Source organism: Dromiciops gliroides, chromosome 3, assembly GCF_019393635.1.
Source record: "Dromiciops gliroides isolate mDroGli1 chromosome 3, mDroGli1.pri, whole genome shotgun sequence".
NCBI classification, from domain to species: domain Eukaryota; kingdom Metazoa; phylum Chordata; class Mammalia; order Microbiotheria; family Microbiotheriidae; genus Dromiciops; species Dromiciops gliroides.
The window spans coordinates 566,548,943-566,569,861 of record NC_057863.1 but is presented as its reverse complement, the minus strand read 5'-3'; the positions used below and the strand labels follow the sequence as shown (position 1 = coordinate 566,569,861).

The window sequence follows — 20,919 nt, the reverse complement described above, 5'->3', positions numbered from 1 at the left end:
GCACACACACAGTGTTGCCTAATGGAAGTTCCATTCAATCATTTTCTTAAAGACAAAGGGGTCTCACTACATTTCTGTCTGGGCTGCTGCGTGGCTGTGCTATAACGAGCTCCCCTTCCAGAAGTCCCAGGACAAGGACGACCGGAGGGAGTCCAGAACAGACTTTTGTCATGCAATGTTGTATAATGGGGGAGTTGTCATGGTGCACACTAGCTATGGCACCATTACATTTTTCTTTGGTGCATGGCATATAAATATTTACTGAAAGTCAATTTGCTGCAGTATCCCAAACCACCCAAATAAGCCCTATCCTAAAAGTAAATATTTAGCATCTATCAAATATGTCAAAGAAGTGGGGGAATGCCTCAGTTAAAGACCTTCTCTATCCTATCTGCTTACCCATTAAATTTCAACTTAGAGTTCACTATAAGTCCTTGAGATCAGAGGAAAACACTGCATTTCCTTTCATATGCTAGGTTATGTCTAGTGGGTATCTTCTTATGGTAAATATCCTTGCAGGTTATTTGTTCCCCAGATTCCCTTACTGATCATGTTTTTGGTATTATTTGAAGGTAGGTGATAACCAAACAAATGCTGATTCACTAAAAATACAATGGTCTAAAATCTGCACTCCTCATATCTTATCAGGATCTGAACACCAAAGATTTTGCATCTCTTTCAGGGATGAGGGTGTTAATGACTTAATAAGGCATAGGTTTCAAGTCCTGAAGGGAAACAATTGAGTTCTTTACAAGTATGTGTAAGGACTAATTCAGCTTGTGTTTCATAGGGAGTTTTTCCCCTCCCATTTTAACTTACCGGATCTAGGTTTCAGGCCAAATGGAGCAGGGCTATTTGCAGTAGGTGAGATGGCAGGGGAGTCCTCTTTAACCTGCTGTTACAAGGAAGATGAAATTCAAGATATTGAAAAATAACTAAGTATACTGATTTATCTAATAGGATAACAACTATGCAGCACCACTGTCTTAGTCTGCTTTGGTATCATTGCTGCATTGTGACAAAAGGGAAGACAAAACTATAATGATAGAAGAACATCTCTATTAAATCTCTGTATTAAGAAATAAAGTCTGCTTTTAGCACTCATTTGACTTTTGTTGTAAACAGTATGAAAACTGTAAAAATATTTCAGAACAGATGGTGCATCAAGACCAATTGAAATGAGAACCCTCTTCTCCCTCACATCTAATACATATTTATGCATACAGGCTTAGCACACATCTGATAAAGGAGTTTATAATACAATGGGGTTAGGAAAAGAAAGATGAAACTGAACAGATGTACAGTATATAGGGAAACAACATATTGAATCATTTATGGATATAAGGATCTTCAAAATGTCGACCATGTTGTGTACTATTTTCAGTGTTAATAGAACTGTCTACAAATTACAGTACTCTATGAAATGTTTCCATGACTGTTTCCAAGAAGAGAAATTTTGAGTTTAATTCTTAAAAATTAAACTTTAATCAGGATTGGGTTGGTGAGATATGTTGGTATCAGATGAAATTGAGGATTCCCCTGAGAGCCTGCCACACTCAATTCACTCATTAATCACTACGACTCGCATGTTATTTTTTGGTAGGAAATGTGCCAGGTTCAGAGCACAGCAATCATTTATTTCTTCCTTTTGCCTCTAGGGCAGCTTACCTCATTTTGAGAAACATCGGATCCCCATACTTCCTAAATCCAGATCATTTTGCACTGACAGGGAAAACAAAACAAAACATTCAGTAGTTTTTATAGACTAGGCTGAGTGTATTGCACAAACAATATAACATAATAACATGAAACTCATAATGTAGAATAACATGTATATGTGGTCACACAAACGGATTAAAAAGGCCCATTGATTAAAAAGGCAGAACACAAGAAATTATAATACAGGCACCTCACCTATCTAAAATTCTGGATAAACTCAGAGATTCAGGAAGCAATCAAACAAGTAAGTGAGAGGGAGAAAAAAAGGTGTCTGGACAATCAAATGGATGTCATATTCATTATATCCATAATAGATCCATATATGACATCACAGGCACATTAAGAAACACATATTCTTTTCTTTTCTTTTTTAAAATTTTAGAAATTTTTAAATTTTTTTTTTTATTAGTGAGGCAATTGGGGTTGAGTGACTTGCCCAGGGTCACACAGCTAGTAAGTGTTAAGTGTCTGAGGCTAGATTTGAACTCAGGTACTCCTGACTCCAGGGCTGGTGCTCTATCCACTGCGCTGCCTAGCTGCCCCAGAAACACATATTCTTAATCTATAAAGCATCCTAATAAGCTTGGCCATGTTGTCTGGGAAACCACAGTACATCATAGTCAGCTGAATGTAACTGGGGAAGTCTGCTATGGAAAGGCATATTGAGAACACAGTGAAGCAAGTGGTAGCTCATAGCCAGAGAGCAATGGAAAAGACCAAAAAAGCCCGAGATCAAAGAATCAGCCCTTTCCAGCTGATCCTCCTCTATTGTTAGTGCTCTCTTGCCTCAGATTATTTTGTATTTACTTGTCTGCTTACATCTGGTATTCCCCCACTAAAATGGAAACTCCTTTGAGGCCGAGAATCATTTTTTCTTTTGTTTTCAGTGTCTAGCATCTATGAGTGCCTTGCATTTAAAAGGAAAGCTTGCTGGATTCAAGTGAAATGGATCACACTGAGAACAAACCCTCATTTTACAGATGAGGAAAAGAACAGTGGGAGAAGTCCCATAGACCTAGGTTTAAATCTTGGCCCTGATGCTTACTATGTGACTATTGACAAGTCATTTAACCTCTGAGCCACTTATTCTTGCAGCTCTATGTCAAAATTCATTTGTCTATTATAAGGACCCCAGCAGCCTCCCTATACAACTAAATGAAGAAACCAGGGCATCGGAAGGAAGGGGGCCGGGGGGGAGGAGCAGGGGAGAGGAGTTTGAATATCAACCAGCTGTCAGGTTCCTCAGGTTCCCACTGCACTTCCAACATGAATCAGAAATACTCCTTGAACTTTAACCTGCCCACCAGCTTAAAGCTCCCTGCAATGTTTGATCCTACTTGACTTGGATAAGAACCCTGGGAAAAAACTCTGGACTATGCTATTTATATATACTAATTTATATATATGCTATTTATATATACTAAATAGTCCCTTCCACCAGGGTCTTCAGCAGGCCCTCATGTTTTCATCCTCCTTGTCTGCCCCTTTGATGATATAGACCCTTGATAAAACTGACTCGTTTTCTGAACAGCAAGGAGGCCACTGTCACTGGATTGCCAAGTATATGGGGGGCAGATTGTAAGATGTTGTTGCTCGTCCTTTGTTCTCAAAGAGAATCAATGGCATCATGAAGGTGATGTCATGACTTACAGTGAACAGGATTTAAGTGAGGGAGGAGTGTGCAAAGTTGCTAACTGTACTCCCTCTCCTCCAGACCCATCTGGGTCTAGTAGCAAGATATATGTCAGGATGACTAGAGATGGCCCTGGATGTTTAAGACAATTGGGGTTAAGTGATTCGTCCAGGGTCACATAGCTAGTAAGTGTCTGAGGTCACATTTGAACTTAGGTCCTCCCAACTTCAGGGCCACTGCCCCAGTTATAAGATGTAAGAATATTGAAAAGGAAGACAAAGGTCAGGTTACAAATGGTTTTAAAAACTAAACAGTATTCTAGATTTGATCCTGGAAATGACAGGAAATGGGGAGTCACTTGATTTTATTGAATAGGATCAGACATGGATCAAACTTGGGCTTTAGGAAGTTCAATTGGACAAATGAAAGAAGGATAGATTAGTGGGAAGAGAAATTTGAAGCAGGAAGCCCAACTAGAAGGCTATTGCAAAAGTCCAGGAGTTAGGTGATGATGAGGACTTGTACCAGGGTGGTGGCAGTGTCAGAGGACAGAAGTGGGGTATATATGAAAGATGTTTTGAAGGTAGAATTGATAGGATTTGGCAACTGACTGAATATGCTGGAGGTTTAAGAGGGAAAATGAAGAGTAGAGAATGACACCCAGGTTGTGAGCGTGGGTGATTAAGAAGATGGTGGTGCCCTTGACAGTAATAAAAAGATTAGGAAGAGGGGTAGAGTGGGAAGATAATGAGTTCAGGTTTAGACATGCTGAGTTCAAGATATCTATGGGACATTCAGTTTGAGATGTTCAGTAGATAGTTAGAGATTAGCAACTGTGGTCAGGAGAGAGGTTAGAGCCAGATAAGGAGATATGGGAATCATCTGCACAGAGATGATAATTAAATCCATCATAGCTAATCATCAAGTAGAACAGTATAGAGGGAGAAGAGATGAGGGCCAAGGATAGAACTTGGGAGTCACTATTAGTGGGCATGACCTGGATGAATGTCAAGCTAAGGAGATTGAGAAAAAATGGTCAGAAATATAAATAGGGGAAAAAACCAGAGAGATTTGGTGTCATGAAAATCTAGAGGGAAGAGAAAAGGTTGGTTGCAAAGGGTCAAAAGCTGGAGACAGGTCAAGAAGGATGAAGGATAAAGATTGAGAAAAGGCCATTAGACTAGTCAATTAAAAGATACAAACAAAGGTCCTAAAATATTCAATAATCTCTAAAAAAACCCCTCACAAACTTTTTTTTTTTGGGGGGGGGGGTGGGGCAGGGCAATGAGGGTTAACTGACTTGCCCAAGGTCACACAGCCAGTAAGTGTCAAGCGTCTGAGGCCGGATTTGAACTCAGGACCTCCTAAGTCCAGGGCCAGTGCTCTATCCACTATGCCACCTAGCTGCCCCTCTATGTACTCCATGTTAATTTTCATGTCTATGCTTCTGTTCATGCTCTGCTCAGAACACCCTTCCTCCCTTTCCCTACCTCCTTCACCCAGCCCACAGCTCCCTGAGCACTAGGCACAGGGCTCTGTGGTGGCCCTAGGGCGGTTAACCAATTAGTTTGATGTGTGTGGGGGCTTGGCCCCGGGGTTCCCAAGGAGAGAGGCCTTTTATATACCAGGGAAGTTAGACAGTGAAGGAGGACGCTAAGAAGACAGAGAAAGAGGTCACTACAGTGAAAGAAGAGGTCGCTAAGGTAAAGCAGGGGTGGCTACAGAGAGAGAAGTTAAAGAGTGAAACGGAGAGGACAGAGAAAGTTGGAGAGAACTGAAGGCGAACCAGTCTGAGTGAGGCGTGGCTGCAGGTAGCTATGGCCAGCATAACCTCAGGCGAGAGATTTGAAGCACAGGAGAGAAAGTTTAAAAAGCAGACAGGTCCCATTTTACTTTTGTTATTCTACTTCTCTGGTTTAACCCTGCTTTGTTTATTTAAAAGAAAGGCTTTTGCTTATCAGTCTGAGAGGCAGTGGGGGAAGGGGCAAGTCCTTGCTTAAAGAACTTGGGGCAATTTTTAAACCCCCAGGCAGATAGGCAGCTAATAGCCAGCTATAGCTTTACCAGTTAAGAACAGTCAGATAGCCAGCCAGGAGTTCACAGATTTAGGCCCACCACTTAAAATATTTTTTACATTCTAAATCTGAAAGGGAGTGGAGAGAAACATAAAAATAGAAAGGAGTCATAAAAATCAGATGTTGCCTCTATGCAATTCTAGGCACCAACTCTCCCCTATATTTCTTTTTTCTTTCCTTAAATTCATGACCTTCTTATTTTCCAGGCCCACCAGCCACTTCTATCCTGGAGAATTGCTTTATAAACAAGGACAGGGAGTTGGATGAGAGTAAGGACACAAAAGCTAAGGATAAATGAGCAAATCTCAGAATGAAGAAATGTAGGAAACAGTAGGAATCAGTGGATTACACATTTTAGCACAGTATCCAGAAAAACCATATACATATATCTGTAAGCCTGTAGAGGGAAAGATGTCCATGTGAGAAAATACTAATTTAACCTGGATAAACTTCAGGAAGAACCTACCAGCCTGTGAAAGAGGGCAGGAAATTAGTAGAATGTATCTATTTGGTCAAGTATAAGATAATGAATTGGGGGTGGGGGGGTGGAGTCTAAAAATATATTTCCAAAACCATCAGCTCTGAGATGTTATAATCTAGCATTCCACACTTTTTTGGTGGGGCAATAAGGGTTAAGTGACTTGCCCAGGGTCACACAGCTAGTAAGTGTCAAGTGTCTGAGGCCAGATTTGACATTCCACACTTATAATGATGCATATGGTTCTGGCTGCTACATCTCTAGAAGAGAAATGAAGCTGGACATGGTCCAGAGGAAGACAAATATAATATTCAAGGTGATGGACAGACTTCCTATTAAGTAACTATTAAATTTTTCTTTTCTTTTTCTTTTTTTTTTCTTTTTTTTTAAGTGAGGCAATTGGGGTTAAGTGACTTGCCCAGGGTCACACAGCTAGTAAGTGTTAAGTGTCTGAGGCCGGATTTGAACTCAGGTACTCCTGAATCCAGGGCCAGTGCTCTATCCACTGCGCCACCTAGCTGCCCCTTATTAAATTTCTAAAAGTAGGTCTTATCAATCTAAAAAAATGATGGAAAAAGATTAAAGTTTATAAAACCATGAAAAAGATAAACATGGATGACTAAGTCCTAAAGAACTAGAATGAATGGGAACACCTTGATGCTTGAGTTCATAAGGCTCTAAACTGGAAGACGTCTCAGAGATCATCTCATTCAACCCCCTCATTTTACAGATGAATGAACCAGGTTCCAGAGAGGTTAAATTTCATGAGATCCTAAGAAGGTTTTAAACAAAGAAGAGGAAGTATACTTGACCTCCTCCAAACCCAGAAAAATACCCTAAGAAACCCTAACACTGAAAATACAACTAGGTTCAAGAAGGATTTAGCTAAAACTGTGGATTACACTTCTATAACAACTTGCTATGGAGAACTATGGATATTTGAAACTTATGCTTAACTGTGACAGGGAATATAATTGATGGCAATCACTCTCCCAACCCTACCCCAATCCTTCCAACTGGCCTCTTTCATGCCAGTCAGATTATTAGGATAAATGGATGATCAATTGGACTTGGGACTCATTTCTCATCTTCTTCTTCTTCTTCTTCTTATTATTATTATTGCCACATGGATGGGCTATTTTGCACTATGGACAGCATTCTTCAGAAACACTTGCCCATATGGAGAACAGGGAAACAGCATGATAGGCAATTTTCATTTCTCTTGCTTTTCTTCACAAGGATGCTAATACTGATGGTTGCTCTTTGAAATCTTGTAGCATTTATTTTATTCATGCTTATGTGTGGGAGGCAGTAGTGAGCAATGAAAAGCATGGTGAATTGAGACCAGTATTTAAATCCTTTGTCACTTGTTACTCATCTAAACTTTGACAAATCACTTTGGGCCTCAGTCTTTTCATCTCTAAAAATGAATTTTATGCTCATCACTATACATTGGCATGGGTTGGAGGGGAAGATTGGATTGGATGTGACTGTAATGAGTGCTTTCTTGCTCCAAATAGTTAATGGTGATGGTGGAGAATCAAACACCTTGATGGACATCTAAAACCTTTCACCTCAGGCTCGCCAAATCAGGGGCAGTGTTATCAGTTCCTGGAGTGAGAAGCATAATGTTGCTCACTGACAGGTAATTTATACTTTTAAAAGAATTTTTTTTTTAATTAAAGAAGCTCTATTTTACTTTTTTTTTGTGTGTGGGGGGCAAGGGGGTTAAGTGACTTGTCCAAGGTCACACAGCTAGTAAGTGTCATGTGTCTGAGGCTGGATTTGAACTCATTTACTCCTGAATCCAGGGCCAGTGTTTTATCTACTGCTCCACCTAGCTGCCCTAATTTATACTTTATATAGAATGAGTTATGCTGTAGAAATGTCTGAAATATTTTTTTGTTTCCCAGGATTCCCTCCTCTGTGATGCTGAAGTTGCCTGCCCTCTTGGGTGAGCCAGCACAATGTGCATGGATCCTAAAAACGTTTTGAGCTTCAGGGGATTTGGTGGTTGGATGCTTGTTGACAGAGACCTGAATTCCTTTAGTCTTGACCTACCGCTAACTGTGCATGTCTTTTAACTCAGATGGAGGTGAGACAAAGGTTTGGATGAAGTGTTTTCCACTTTGCCCTGAACCCATGGTGATTATTATTAATTTATGGTAACTCAGCAGGCAACCCCTCTTTAATCTAAAGATCCCAACCATATAATGACATCATAACCTTTGGGGCATCCCAGAGTCAGCCTGAGTTTACCTGGAATTCTCTGAAGCCGTTACAATAAGAGGACAATACAGATCACCTGAAGCCTACAAATTTTCTTTTTAGAAATTTCATTTTAGATTTCAGTTTGACCACTTTTCCCTGACAGCTGTTATCCATACTATCAACAGCTATAAACCTAAATTGTATCTTATTCCTGGAAACATGGCATAGTATAAGGGCAGCTAGGTGGCACAGTGGATAGAGCACTGGCCCTGGATTCAGGAGGACCTGAGTCCAAATCCGGCCTCAGACAATTAACACTTACTAGCTGTGTGACCCTGGGCAAGTCACTTAACCCCAATTGCCTTCCAAAAAACAAAACAAAACCCCCCCAACATGGCATAGTATACCTAGAGCCAAGAAAATATGGGTTCAAGTCCTGCTCCTGATATATACTGAGTTTCTGGCCTCAGGAAGGTCACTTAAATGCCTCAGTGCTCTAAGCCAGTGGTGTCAAACTTAAATAGTTAAACAGAGACCATTAAATCCTAAATAAGGATCCCTGTGGACCTCAAATTGACCGAGAAAACCATACTGACATTTTTTTTGTTTTGTTTTATTGTATTTTTTTGTTAAACATTTCCCAATTAAATTTTGATCTGGTTAAGGCACTTGGGAGTTACAAGGTATGTGTTTGATACCTCTGCTCTAGTCAGCTCTATGACTAAATCACAGAGAAGGTGCCAACCTGCATTAGCAAAGGCACTCAACCTATATCACTTATTCTATTCCTACTTCCAGGTGAAAGTGGACAAAGTTCAAGTCAAAGAGAATAAAAGAGAAGCAAAGAGTGTGAAGAATTAAGTTTCAACTGGATAATGCAGAGCTGACTTCAGAAATTTAACTCATTCTCAGTGAAAGAAAACTATATCCCTAAGATAAGGAAGTATTATGAAACAGGGCTCTAGACACATGTTAAACATTATTTTCTAGACAACCAAAATACTTTATAATCAAAGGAGAGGCATTTCACAGGCACTTGGATAGAAAGAGCTCTAGTTAAATCACTATAATAACACCTCACTCTTGGCATATTACTTGGACATTTCACATACCCATATGTATCCATTCCTATCATTTGAGCCCCATAATAACACTTTTAAAGGAGGCAGGATGGGTATTATAATTAGTTCCACTTTATAAAGAAATAGGAACTAAGAAGTTATGTAATTTTCCAAGGTTTTAAGGCCAGTAAATGACAGTTGGGACTAGAACCCAGGCAAACCTTCTGTAAAGAACATTCAGAAGAATTAGATAAAAAGAATGTTAAGGTTCCACAGCAAGAAAGTCAGCTCTAGACCCGATTGGGAAAATAGGTAAAGTTTATTTCTGCTAACCCCATTTTTTCTTCTGGTGACCGACCCTTCCCCTCTTTTTTTTTTTGGTGGGGTAATGAGGGTTAAGTGACTTGCCCAGGGTCACATAGCTAGTAAGTGTCAAGTGTCTGAGGCCAGATTTGAACTCAGGTACTCCTGACTCCAGGGCCGGTGCTTTACCACTATGCCATCTAGCTGCCCTGACCCTTCCCCTCTTGGGTCACACACCAGGATCTCCTCCTCAAGCACCTCAAGTCACCCATAATAATCTTTATTTGTAAAATGCTTCAAGGATCGGGAAGGGGTTTCCTCACAACAACCTTGAGATAGGTAGTGCAAGTATTATTATCCTCAATTTATAGACAAGGAAATGGAGGCTCTGAGAGACTAAGTGACTTGTCCCTACCACCCAAGTAGTGAGTTTGGATTTGAACCCAGGTATGAAGACACCCAATCCCACATAATATGTGCTAATGATAAGAATTAACACATTACCTTTAGGAGTGACATATCTATTTTAACCAGGGGCAAACTAAGGAGTTAAAGGAATAAAACTGTGCAAATGTATGCTGACTGGAAAAGGTCGTTACTGTTTTGTTCTGGTCTGGAAAGTAGGGGAGTAATGGGTGTGGTCTCGGGGCTGCTGTAAGTATGTGGTCACATACTCTGCCTGCATGTAAACTTTGAAAGAGTATGTCGCAGAGTCAAACCAAATAGACTCAGGGCAATCCTGTGTAGGAGACCTCTCTGCTCTTGAGTGTACTGGCTGCCACTAACACCACAACCCAAGGAAATAGAGGTTAGGAGCTGGGCTCCTTCAAGACCACAACCTTTGCAACCACAATATTCCTTTCTTACTGTTCTTCTCCTAAGTTTCCTTAAATTTAGTCATCCAGTTAGAGTATAAAATAATTTTACTATAGGGATGAGAGGGGCTCAATGGAAAAATATATACAAGGAAGTAAATTACAAATCGAGAGTGTCCATTACTCAAGCTAGCTATTCATTTGTCAGGCCCATAATACAGTTGTGTTATTCTGTTTAACCTAAGCAACCAGTTCAAAGTAGTGGTCCCAATCATTGGACTACTTGGTCTTTGCTTGTTGGTCAAATATCTGTCATTTGGGAGGAAGATTTTTGCCTTAGGGGATCTTAGTGCTAGATGAGATTTATAATGATGTTAGCATTCTTTCATCCTAACCTATCTCTGCTTCAGAAAGGGGTCTTAGCTTCTCCTGGAAAAAAAAGAAGAAAAAAAAGAAAATGCAGCAAACTGCATTTTCTGCAACACCCACTTCTCTGTCTACCTTGCTCTGTGATTATTTCTCTTTCACCTAGCCCAAACAGATCACTAGGACAAACAGATCACTTTGAAAATAGGTAGGTGTCTTATTTTTAGTAGCAGGCTGGGCATGCTGAATATGTAAGAGGATTCAGAAGGGCAAGGAGATGGAAAAGTAGAGATTTACTGACCTAGAACACATTCAAGTAGCAGGTCTCAGATTTTGCCTATTTAACATTTCAGTTATAAGTATTTATCAAAGTGAAATAAAACACACACATACACACACACACACACACACACACACACACACGTATTTGTTTTGCCTTACCTGGACAATCAGGAGATGACTCGGCGCTGTATATTGACCACTGCCCTGCCAGAAACAGACGCGGAAACACATACAAATGCATTGAAACGTCAAAATAAATCTTCAGGTTGAAAAATAAAAATACAGATTAACGAACAAAAGCTAAACATACTTTAATGTAGAATCCTGTAATTCTAAGGCTGTTGTTGAGTCCATAGGATAGAAATTCATGACACTTCTCTCTTTAATATCTGTGCTTAATCTATAAAGTTTGAAATAAAAGAAGGAATACTCTTGTGAGTTATTTCACTGAGCTTTTTTCTTCAGAGTTCAGTAAGCTTTATTTCCTAGTTAAAGAATATAAATATCAAAGGGCTAAATATTCATATACTTGGTTCCTTAGGAAATTTTAGTGCAAAACTCATTACCAAAAAGGAGGCAATTTTTTTTTGGGGGGGGGTGGGGGAGGCAATTGGGGTTAAGTGACTTGCCCAGGGTCACACAGCTAATAAGTGACAAGTTTCTGAGGTCGGATTTGAACTCAGGTCTTCCTGACTCCAGGGCCAGTGCTCTATCCACTGCGCCACCTAGCTGCCCCAAGGAGGCAATTTTTATTAAAGTTGATGGAAGATCATTTAATAAATTCTTTTCTAGGGCATAGCTTGGCAACCGGAGAGATAACGTAAGGAACTTTAATAGGGTGCTTATACTTAGTTTAAAACGTCAATAATGTGAAAAGATGAGTCCTGATTCACCTTTTGAAATAACAATTATGCTGAAAGAGTTGTAAAATCTTTTCACCAACTTCTAATACATAATTTACAATTGGATGCTGCTGCTGCTGGTGGTTGGAGTAGTAGATAGAGTGCTGGGCTTGGTTAATGGAAGACCTGAGTTCAAATTTGACCTTAGATACTTACCAGCTGTGTGACCCTATGGCAAATCACTTAACCCTGTTTGCCTCAGTTTCCTCATCTGTAAAATGAGCTGGACAAGGAAATGGCAAACCATTCCAGTGTCATGTTCACGTTAAAATTACTTATGGAAAATGCTACATAAATAGCTAATAGGTCTAGGAAAACAAACTAAGACAAATACTACTATTGCAATACAACAAATCTGAATGAGAAATAAACAATTCGATTAATTTTCTGATATTAAAATATTTTTGATCCTAAACTGACTTTTTTTATTCTATCAGAAATTAACATTTAAAAACAATATTTTTTATTTGGCTCTATAATATATAAGTGAAAAATAGTAATATTAAAGAGCACCAGATTTAATAGTCAATGTTAGAGGGGTTGTAGAGAGACAGGCACACTGATGCATGATTATTGGAGATGTGAATTAGTATAATCATTCTAGAAAGCTGTTTGGAATTATGCAAATAAGGTGAATAAAATGTCTGTATCCGTTAACTCTGAGATTCCATTGCTAGGCACATACTTCAAGGAGGAAGATTAAAAAAAAGGTGTCACAAACACCAAAATACTACATTTTTGTGGTATCAGACAACCGGAAATTACGTTTTTGAGCAAGGGAGTGAAATTATTGGAGGTATGCTTCACAAGGGTAATGGGGCAATAATACACAGAATGGACTGGAAAGTAGGAGAGACTGAAGTAGATTTCTATGAGTCAGGAGAAAAGAATCTGTTTATACTTCTTTTTTGTTCTTCACAAAGGTAGGTAGCACACTGAGGATTTCTCACTTGTAAGTGTTCTGATTTTCAGAGCAGTGACCTCTTCTCAGGGAACTCTTTAGGGATGGAGTTATCATTTACTTTGAGAACTCACAAAATGGTCAATAATAAGCGGGAAACATTCATTTTAAACTATTACTGGCAGATGAAACTTAGGATCAAGGGAAAACATGCATACCTGTTGGGATCCTGTAACAAATCGACTGCTTCTCTGAGTTGATCTATCATTGCTATATCCACATCTTGGTTATCTGACAAATTTGTCCTGTGACAGAAACCAAGAAAGAGCAACAACCCCATCACCATGACTGATGCACCAAGGACCTAGGAATAAGACTTCTGCACACATGGAATACATTACTCCAACTTTTGTCTGTCAAAATCCCACCTAGCTTTCAAGGGATAGGAGGAGAGATTGGACCTGTTATTTCATGGGTAAAGTAAATCCATAGGTAAGGAAACTTCCTCTAATATAGGTAGGTAGCTCTACAACTTATAGTCCTAGAAATTTGTCTATGGTCTTGGCTGCAAGAACAGATCTCTATCCACTATGCCAAATTGCTTCTGACCTTCAACATCCAACTCAACATTACCTTTTCTTCAGAAAACCTGTTCCATGCTTCCAGTAAGGAATGCCTTTTCTTTGGAACCACCACAGCAGTTCAGTTACACTCTTTTTGTGTACCTATGTTTATTCTATATTAAAATCGTGTACCTATGTTTATTCTGTATTATCTGCATAGGGTTGGGTTGTTTTTTTTTTAAGGTGGAGTTTGTTTTTATTAGAAAACCCATTTCAGTAATCACTTCCCTGCCCCTGAACCAGGAGGCCTCCAGGAGACGTGTGGTTCTGATTTCCTCTTTCCAGAGGTGGTCAGGCAGCCTCCGAAGTTCCCCCTTCTGAACCCCTGAGAAAGTCTTCATTGCCAGTTTTGCACCAAGTAGCCCCAAAGTGAGGAGAAGGCCACCTGGACTCAAGGTCAATGCCGGAGAGTTTCAGTTTATATAAAAACCCAACGGATGCTTTCAAAACTGCACCAAGGAGGCTCTCTTGGGTCCCTAGGCCTATTCCTTTGCTCTGTGTGAGAGCATGGCCATGGAGAAGGTGGTGAAGGACTAAGGGGAAAGATTGCATTTTGAGAAGCACCTGGATTTCTTGGGAGGGGAGGGTTTACATTCAGTTCTTCTTGGTGTTGGGGGTGTCATATTTCCACTTGCTTGAGTACCACAGGAGCAGGGGAATCCCAATGGAAGGAAGAGTCATGACACGGAATGCTGCCCAGTTCATAAAATGGGGAGAGAATCTCCTATCAAATTCTTGCTGTGTCAGAATTCCTCCTTGCCTGGGGGCACTGGTGAAGCCAACCATCACTGGCCCTTCTTCCTGGGCAAGGTATATAATGGTTGCAGAGGTAAAGTTGAAATAGCCAGCCTTCAGGGGTCACAGGACCACAGTATGGAAAACATTGCTGTCAGGAGCAACTTGGTCCCATTTGACATCGAGCATTCTTGAAACAATACCAGTCTTCTGGAGGGAAAGAGTCATCAGACAATTCTACATCTAGAGCTGCACTTGAGCCGACATTGTAGATGTTGCATTGTAGATGCATGGTCAGGTCCTTTCCTTCCACAGCATATCTATTCAGCAGTGATTTAGAAGCCAGAAGCCTGGCTCCTTCTTCACTTTTCACAGCAGAGAACAGACACAACACTGCAAACACCAACAGCCTCATTGCATGTAACTGAGACCCACTTCAGTGCCACCAGAACCAGAAGGGAAGACGGAAAAACCAACTTATCTGCATATGTTTTAATCTAAGTTCATTGAGGGCTTTGTATACAGTAGGTGCTAATTAACACTTTAACACTTATGTTAATAAAGGCCTTTTGAATGTTGAAGGCTTTGGATAATATACTTAGCTCTAAATATTATTGGATCTAGCATAGCTAATTCTAGTTACTTAAGTTCTTATTCCAACTCCATCATCATTCTAAAGAAGAAATGGCAATACCTTTAAAAAAATCAAGCCATACATACTGGACTGTGAATTAGGAAACCTGGCTTCAAATTATATCTCTGCCACTAACTAGCTATACTATATGACCTGAGTGGTCACAAAATTCCTCTGGGTCTCAGCTTTCTTATCTGGAAAACTGTCTTAAGCAGCTAAGTGGCTCAGTAGATTGAGTACTGGCCCTGGAGTCATGAAGACCTGAGTTCAAATCTAGTCTCAGATATTTATTAGTTGTGTGACCCCAAGCAAGTTACTTAACCTGTCTGACTCAGTTTCCTAATCTGTAAAATGGAAGTAATAATAGTACCTGCTTCTCAGGGCTAGGGTAAAATGATATAAAACTTGTAAAGTGCCTTTGTAAGTCTTAATGTGCTACATAAAATCTAGCTATTATTTGTTGTTGTTATTCTTATTCTTATTCTTATTGTTCCTACCAATGCTAATAATCTTTGGGTTTTAAAATCAGGGTGAACCTCTTTGGTCTCATGGAAATGAGCCCACTGAAGAGCTGAGTACATGTGTTAGTGATTATAAAACTCTTCCACTCTCTGGACCAAAGGATGAATGATATAAAAGTAAAAGTCTCCTTTTACCCTGAAATTTAGGTCAATGTCATCTTACAGGTAGAACTTTTGAATATTTTCCTGGAACATATTGTAAAATCCTTACTTTGGGAGAAGGGAAAAAATGATAAGTGGCCATATACAACATAACATGTATAAAGAGAAAAACACGTGGACTCAAATTCCAGTTTTAGAACTACTGCTATGATGGATCTGTTAATATCTTCTCTTTCTGTCCTTCTAGTTAAACTTAGAACAGGGTGGAAGATATGTTTGCTATTCTTACAAAAATAAACCTGTTTTTAAATGTCCATTTCTAGGGCTCTTGTCAAAGACCCACTGATCCCCTCTGGTTGCCATCTTCAGGGGAATGACAGAATATAAAGAAACCTGGAACCTAGAACCTAGAGATCATCTTGAATCCATCCATTGTCTTACAGTACAATCAGACATAATCATGGAGGCCGCGGGAGAGAGTTTAAAGGTGATTTGTTAACCTAGCACATTATTCTTGAATGCTTAATACCATGATAATAGATATTAAAAATGGATATATTCTGCGCTTTCATCAATGTAAATGAATTTTTAAAAAAAGAGTTGCCCAAAGGAAAATTGGTTAAAATGTTACCATGACATACTACCATTCCACTTGAAAAAGAAGGAAGGAAGATGTCTAATCCTAGATCTTAAGCTTAACATAAATCAGTACTCACATTCCTTCTGTTTGCCAGTGTGTGTCCTCTTCTATCCGTAACAATTCATCACAGTCATCTGTTCTGCCCTGTGAACAAGCAACATACAGGTCCTCTGAGAACAGGTCTTTGTTATTCAATAGCCAGACCCTGTGCCAAACCTGCTTCATCTATCAGCTTGAAGTCAGTAATTACAGTAGTTAAAAAGCTGGGCTTGTATTTCTCACTACTCCCTCACTACTCCCTGATGGTGATCAGATCCCTTTCATGGGCTTGCCAGATCCCCGGGTGGTCCTTCACCTTTGCCAGTGGGAGGGAAGAAGGACGTTTAGGGGGGGGAGGGGAAGAAAGAGTACACATACTTACCAACAAGAAAATGCCACAAATTTAATCTAATATTTTAATGTGCACAACAGTTGGGATGTACTTAAAAGTGTTTTTCCCCCAGAGAGAGTATGTCTTGCTAGTTAATTTGGAAAGGTGTGTCTCACATTTGTCCTTCCATTTGGTAGATCATGTGTTTCCTCCCACTTTCATCTTTGACACAGAGAAATGCTGCTTTAACTCAACTGACAGCTAGAACGGAAGCCACCCCGAATGGGTGTATGTTTCCCCTGTTGAGGAAGGAACAGAAGACAAAAGGACTGCTTTCTGCGTCCTGGTTTTGGCACATCGTTAACTAGGCTCAAGAGGACCAGCCAATTTGCCAGATGTACCAGTAAGGAGTGTGCTAGCCTTTTTCCTGGGAAGGTGGCTGACTGCCCAAAGCTGGACTCTAGCTGGAAAAGAGCGGGGCCTTTTTTGTTGAACTTCTTACTTAATGAAGAAAGTAGACTTCATTAGTTTGCTCCCATTATATACTTAATGCACTTTCAAAAGAACAAACCATCAGTTTCCACATTTGGATTCTGCATGTCTGCCAAAAACAATGGAGGAGGTGGGTTCTGCTCTCCATGTTGGCTTTCAATTATAGTAGCTATAGAAAGCTACCTTCTTTTTTTTTTGTTTGGAGGTCAAACAATTATCTCACTGTCACTTGTGTACAGCATCTATACTTTCCAGATGAAAAGGGGGGAATTGTCTAGTTTTCTACAAACTTACATACTGTTATGATTACCAAGTTACATGCTTTCAAGATAATCCCTAGAAAAGAGTAGTTTCCCCCCGTTATAGGATCATATTTAAAAATGAACAAGCTAGGGGGCAGCTAGGTGGTACAGTGGCCCTGGATTCAGGAGGACCTAAGTTCAAATCTGGCCTCAGACACTTGACACTTACTAGTTGTGTGACCCTGGGCAAGTCACTTCACCCTCATTGCCCCACCAAAAAAAAAAAAAAAAAAAGAAAGAAAGAAGGAAAGAAGGAACTTTAAAGGCTCTGTCACTGAAAAATGAACAAGCTTATTAGTAATAATTCACATTTAGGCAGTACGTCGTGGTTTTCAAAACACTTTTCCTCATAACAACCTGGGCATTAATAGGTCTATTTTTCAGATGAGCAAACAAATTCTAAGAGATCAAGTGACTTTCCCCCAGTCACAAAGCCAGTAATTGATGGGGCTGAAAAATGAATCCCTGACTGACTCCAAGTCCACAGCTATTTCCAAATAATAGTTCATATTTATAAAGCACTTTACAGTTTCCCAAGTGTTTCCAATAGGGTAAACAATATGGCAGATTTTAGCTGTTAAACAGCACACCACAAACTTTTTTTTGTGTGTGTGTGGGGGGCAAGGAGGGTTAAGTGACTTGCCCAGGGTCATACAGTTAGTAAGTGTCAAGTGTCTGAGGCCAGATTTGAATTCAGGTACTCCTGAATCCAAGGCTGGTGCTTTATCTACTGTGCCACCTAGCTGCTCCGCACCATAAAGTTTTTGTTTGTTTGTTTGTTTTGGGGTTTTTTTGTGAGGCAATTGGGGCTGTGACTTGCCTAAGGTCACACAGCTAGTAAGTATTAAGTGTCTGAGGCCTAATTTGAACTCAGGTCCTCCTGACTCCAGGGCTGGTGCTCTATCCACTGTGCCATCTAGCTGCCCCCGTATCATAAACTTTTAATGTTGTTAAGTAGGTATGCCCAAACCAGGGCCAAAGGTGCCCCAATTTCCACTTTTTGTGTCCTTCCTGCTTGTCTCCAAATCTCACAGCAGACACTTGATAAATATTTGCTAACTTTAATTTGATTTCCACACATTAGTATGTTCCTGAGTTCACAGCACAATTTTGTGACTGATTACCAGCTTCTTTTTAGACTTTTGTTTATTAATATTTCTTTTCTATTAGAGCCCTAAATCAGAAGAAATTTCTAAGTTTTACCCTTAAATCTTTGTTATTGGATTTTATTTACTTCTTTTCTTTGAATTTGGACATCTTTTGATCACTTTCACCAATATTCCTCTTAAGATTCACAACTAAATCATCTAATTAGGGTGATCTCTCCATACATCTTGGAGACAAAGCCCTTTTTTCTGTGTATCGGAATAATAGAAAGCCAGAGTACTACTAATTCTTTTGAGCCACTTGACAACGAAGTACTATTTAAATAATCAGGATCTTTTCACTAAGAAACTTTATATGATAGGGAAGAAGAAAACACAGACTGCTAGTAAACCAGTGCTTACTTGGAAATAGTGGAAAACCTCTCTCAGTGGCACTAAAGAAAATCAGCAAGTAAACAAGTAAAAACCTCTGAGTGGTTGAAATAGATGCCACAGTAGCCATAAACTGAATATTGGAAACTTAACTAATGAGATCTTCTTTCTTCAACCTAGCCGGTACTCAGAAATTATTCACTCCTCCTTTAGAAACAATTATCATATGATTTTCAAACTTGCAGGAGAATAAAACTGTCTTAAGTATAAAGAGTAAAGAGCTAAAACAGCAAGAAGAGATGGATGATGGTAAAAGAATAGACAAAAAAAAACCTATAAAAAGCTCACATAAGCACTCAAAACAAGTAAATATAATAATAATTATGCTATTATGCCAGAGGAATGACAACTGAAAGCACCATCCTGGGTAGATCAAGCACCAATTAGTCTTGAATAGAGAATGTTTAAAAACACATACTAATTTTTCTGCCTCTTCTAATCACTATTTTTATGATAAAAATGATGCGTCAAGCTAGCCACTTCATAGATATTTACCATTCAATACTATTGCAAACTGTTTCATGAAAGAATGATTTTTCATTGATCTTACTCCCTAAATGAGACATTAAATCTCTTGCTCTTTGGAAGTCTGTGTGTGTGTGTATACACACACACACACACACACACACACACACATACATATATATATATATATATTTGTCTGGTGTATATATCAATTATCAGGGAGAGTGAAGTAAACCTTAAAAAGAAATAAAAGGGCTTCAATATAAAAACAAAAATGAAAAAGGAAAATAATCAGAAAAGGCAGAGAAGACTCCTCTGAAGTCCTCAGGGAAGAGGGAATTAAATTGTACTCTCTGAAGAGAAAGCAGCTATTAGAAAAGCAAAGGAATAATGCCATGAAGACACTGGTTCCATCAGGAAGAGATCATGTGAAGTCTAGGAACCTGAGCCAGGGAAGCATGGTGGAGAACCTTTGGGCAACAAGCAATGGAGGAAGGAAATCTAGAGCATTGGAAGAGGCTTAGTGTCCAGAATGAGAGAGATGATAGTTGTACTGTCTTTTGCCCTGGTCAGATCTTATTTAGAGTATTACATTTTGTTCTGGGTACCACATTTGAAGAAATACATTGTTAAACTAGAGAGGATTCAGGTAATGGTTGCCAGGACGGTGAAGCTCTTCAAGACCATATCAAATAAAGATTACTTGAAGGAACTGAGGGTGTTTTTAGCCTAGAGAAGAAAAATATACTCAAGGGAATATAGGATAGCTGCCTTCAAGTATTTGAAAGGCTGCATTTGAAAGTGGGATTAATCATATTATACTTGGCCCCAGAAGCCAGAATAGAAGAAACACCAGATAGAAGCTGCAGAGAAGCAGATTTAAGACTTGACATAAGGAAAAATGTCCCAACAATTAGAGTTATCCAAAGACAGAAAGAGGGAGCTTAAGAGATAATGGGTTCACTCCCTTCCCAGAGGTCATCAAGCATCGGTTGTTTGACTACTTTAAAGGTATACTGTAGAGGGTATTTTTATTCAGGCATAGATTGGATTAGATCGCTTCTGAAGTCCCTTCCAATTCAGATTCTTAATGAAATATTATTTTTCATGCTTTGTATTGTTATATTAAAGTTTACTCTATGAGTTTTCTAAATATCTAAATATGAATTTTCACAATTACATGGACATCTGTACTTTCTTCAAATAAAAAGGCCATTATTTACACAAGCATATGTACAGGTGAATATGGAAGGGAACATCTTTTATTTTCCAAAAAGGAAACTCTGGGAAACTAATGCCAAGGCTGAAGTCATATAGAAATTTGGCTTTTGTAGTGTCAAATATTAATACCATCAATAATTTCTCCTCCCTCAGGACTTACAAAAATAATAAAAGTTCTTTTAAAATAAAATTTTTTACTCAAAATCTGCCTTGAACACTAATATCTATCAAAAACTAGTATCTGTTGGGGCAGCTAGGTGGCGCAGTGGATAGAGCACCGGCCCTGGAGTCAGGAGTACCTGAGTTCAAATCCAGCCTCAGACACTTAACACTTACTAGCTGTGTGACCCTGGGCAAGTCACTTAACCCCAATTGCTTCACTAAAAAAAATAAAATAAAAAAAAACTAGTATTTGTTGAAAAAAAACACACTAAGGAAATTAATCCTTACTAAATTAAAACAACTGGGAAAACTAGAAAAGCTAAACAGCAAAAAATGTGTTTGGATCCATACTTCATTCTGTCATAAAT

At 39.2% G+C, this 20,919-nt stretch overlaps 1 protein-coding gene and 1 pseudogene across 1 annotated transcript in view; both read right to left on the bottom strand.

Moving 5' to 3' along the window:
* The window catches only part of LRCH1 (leucine rich repeats and calponin homology domain containing 1), a 239,061-nt gene that overhangs the window by 32,993 nt on the left and 185,149 nt on the right, over positions 1-20,919 (bottom strand). Inside the window, exons 10-14 of the mRNA XM_043993719.1 lie at positions 16,078-16,145; positions 12,965-13,051; positions 11,254-11,343; positions 11,103-11,202; positions 820-892 (exon numbers count right to left, since the gene is read on the bottom strand). Of these exons, the coding sequence (XP_043849654.1) occupies positions 820-892; positions 11,103-11,202; positions 11,254-11,343; positions 12,965-13,051; positions 16,078-16,145 (418 nt within the window). The remainder of the gene's footprint in view (positions 1-819; positions 893-11,102; positions 11,203-11,253; positions 11,344-12,964; positions 13,052-16,077; positions 16,146-20,919) is intronic.
* LOC122748980 lies at positions 13,964-14,519 on the bottom strand (annotated as a pseudogene).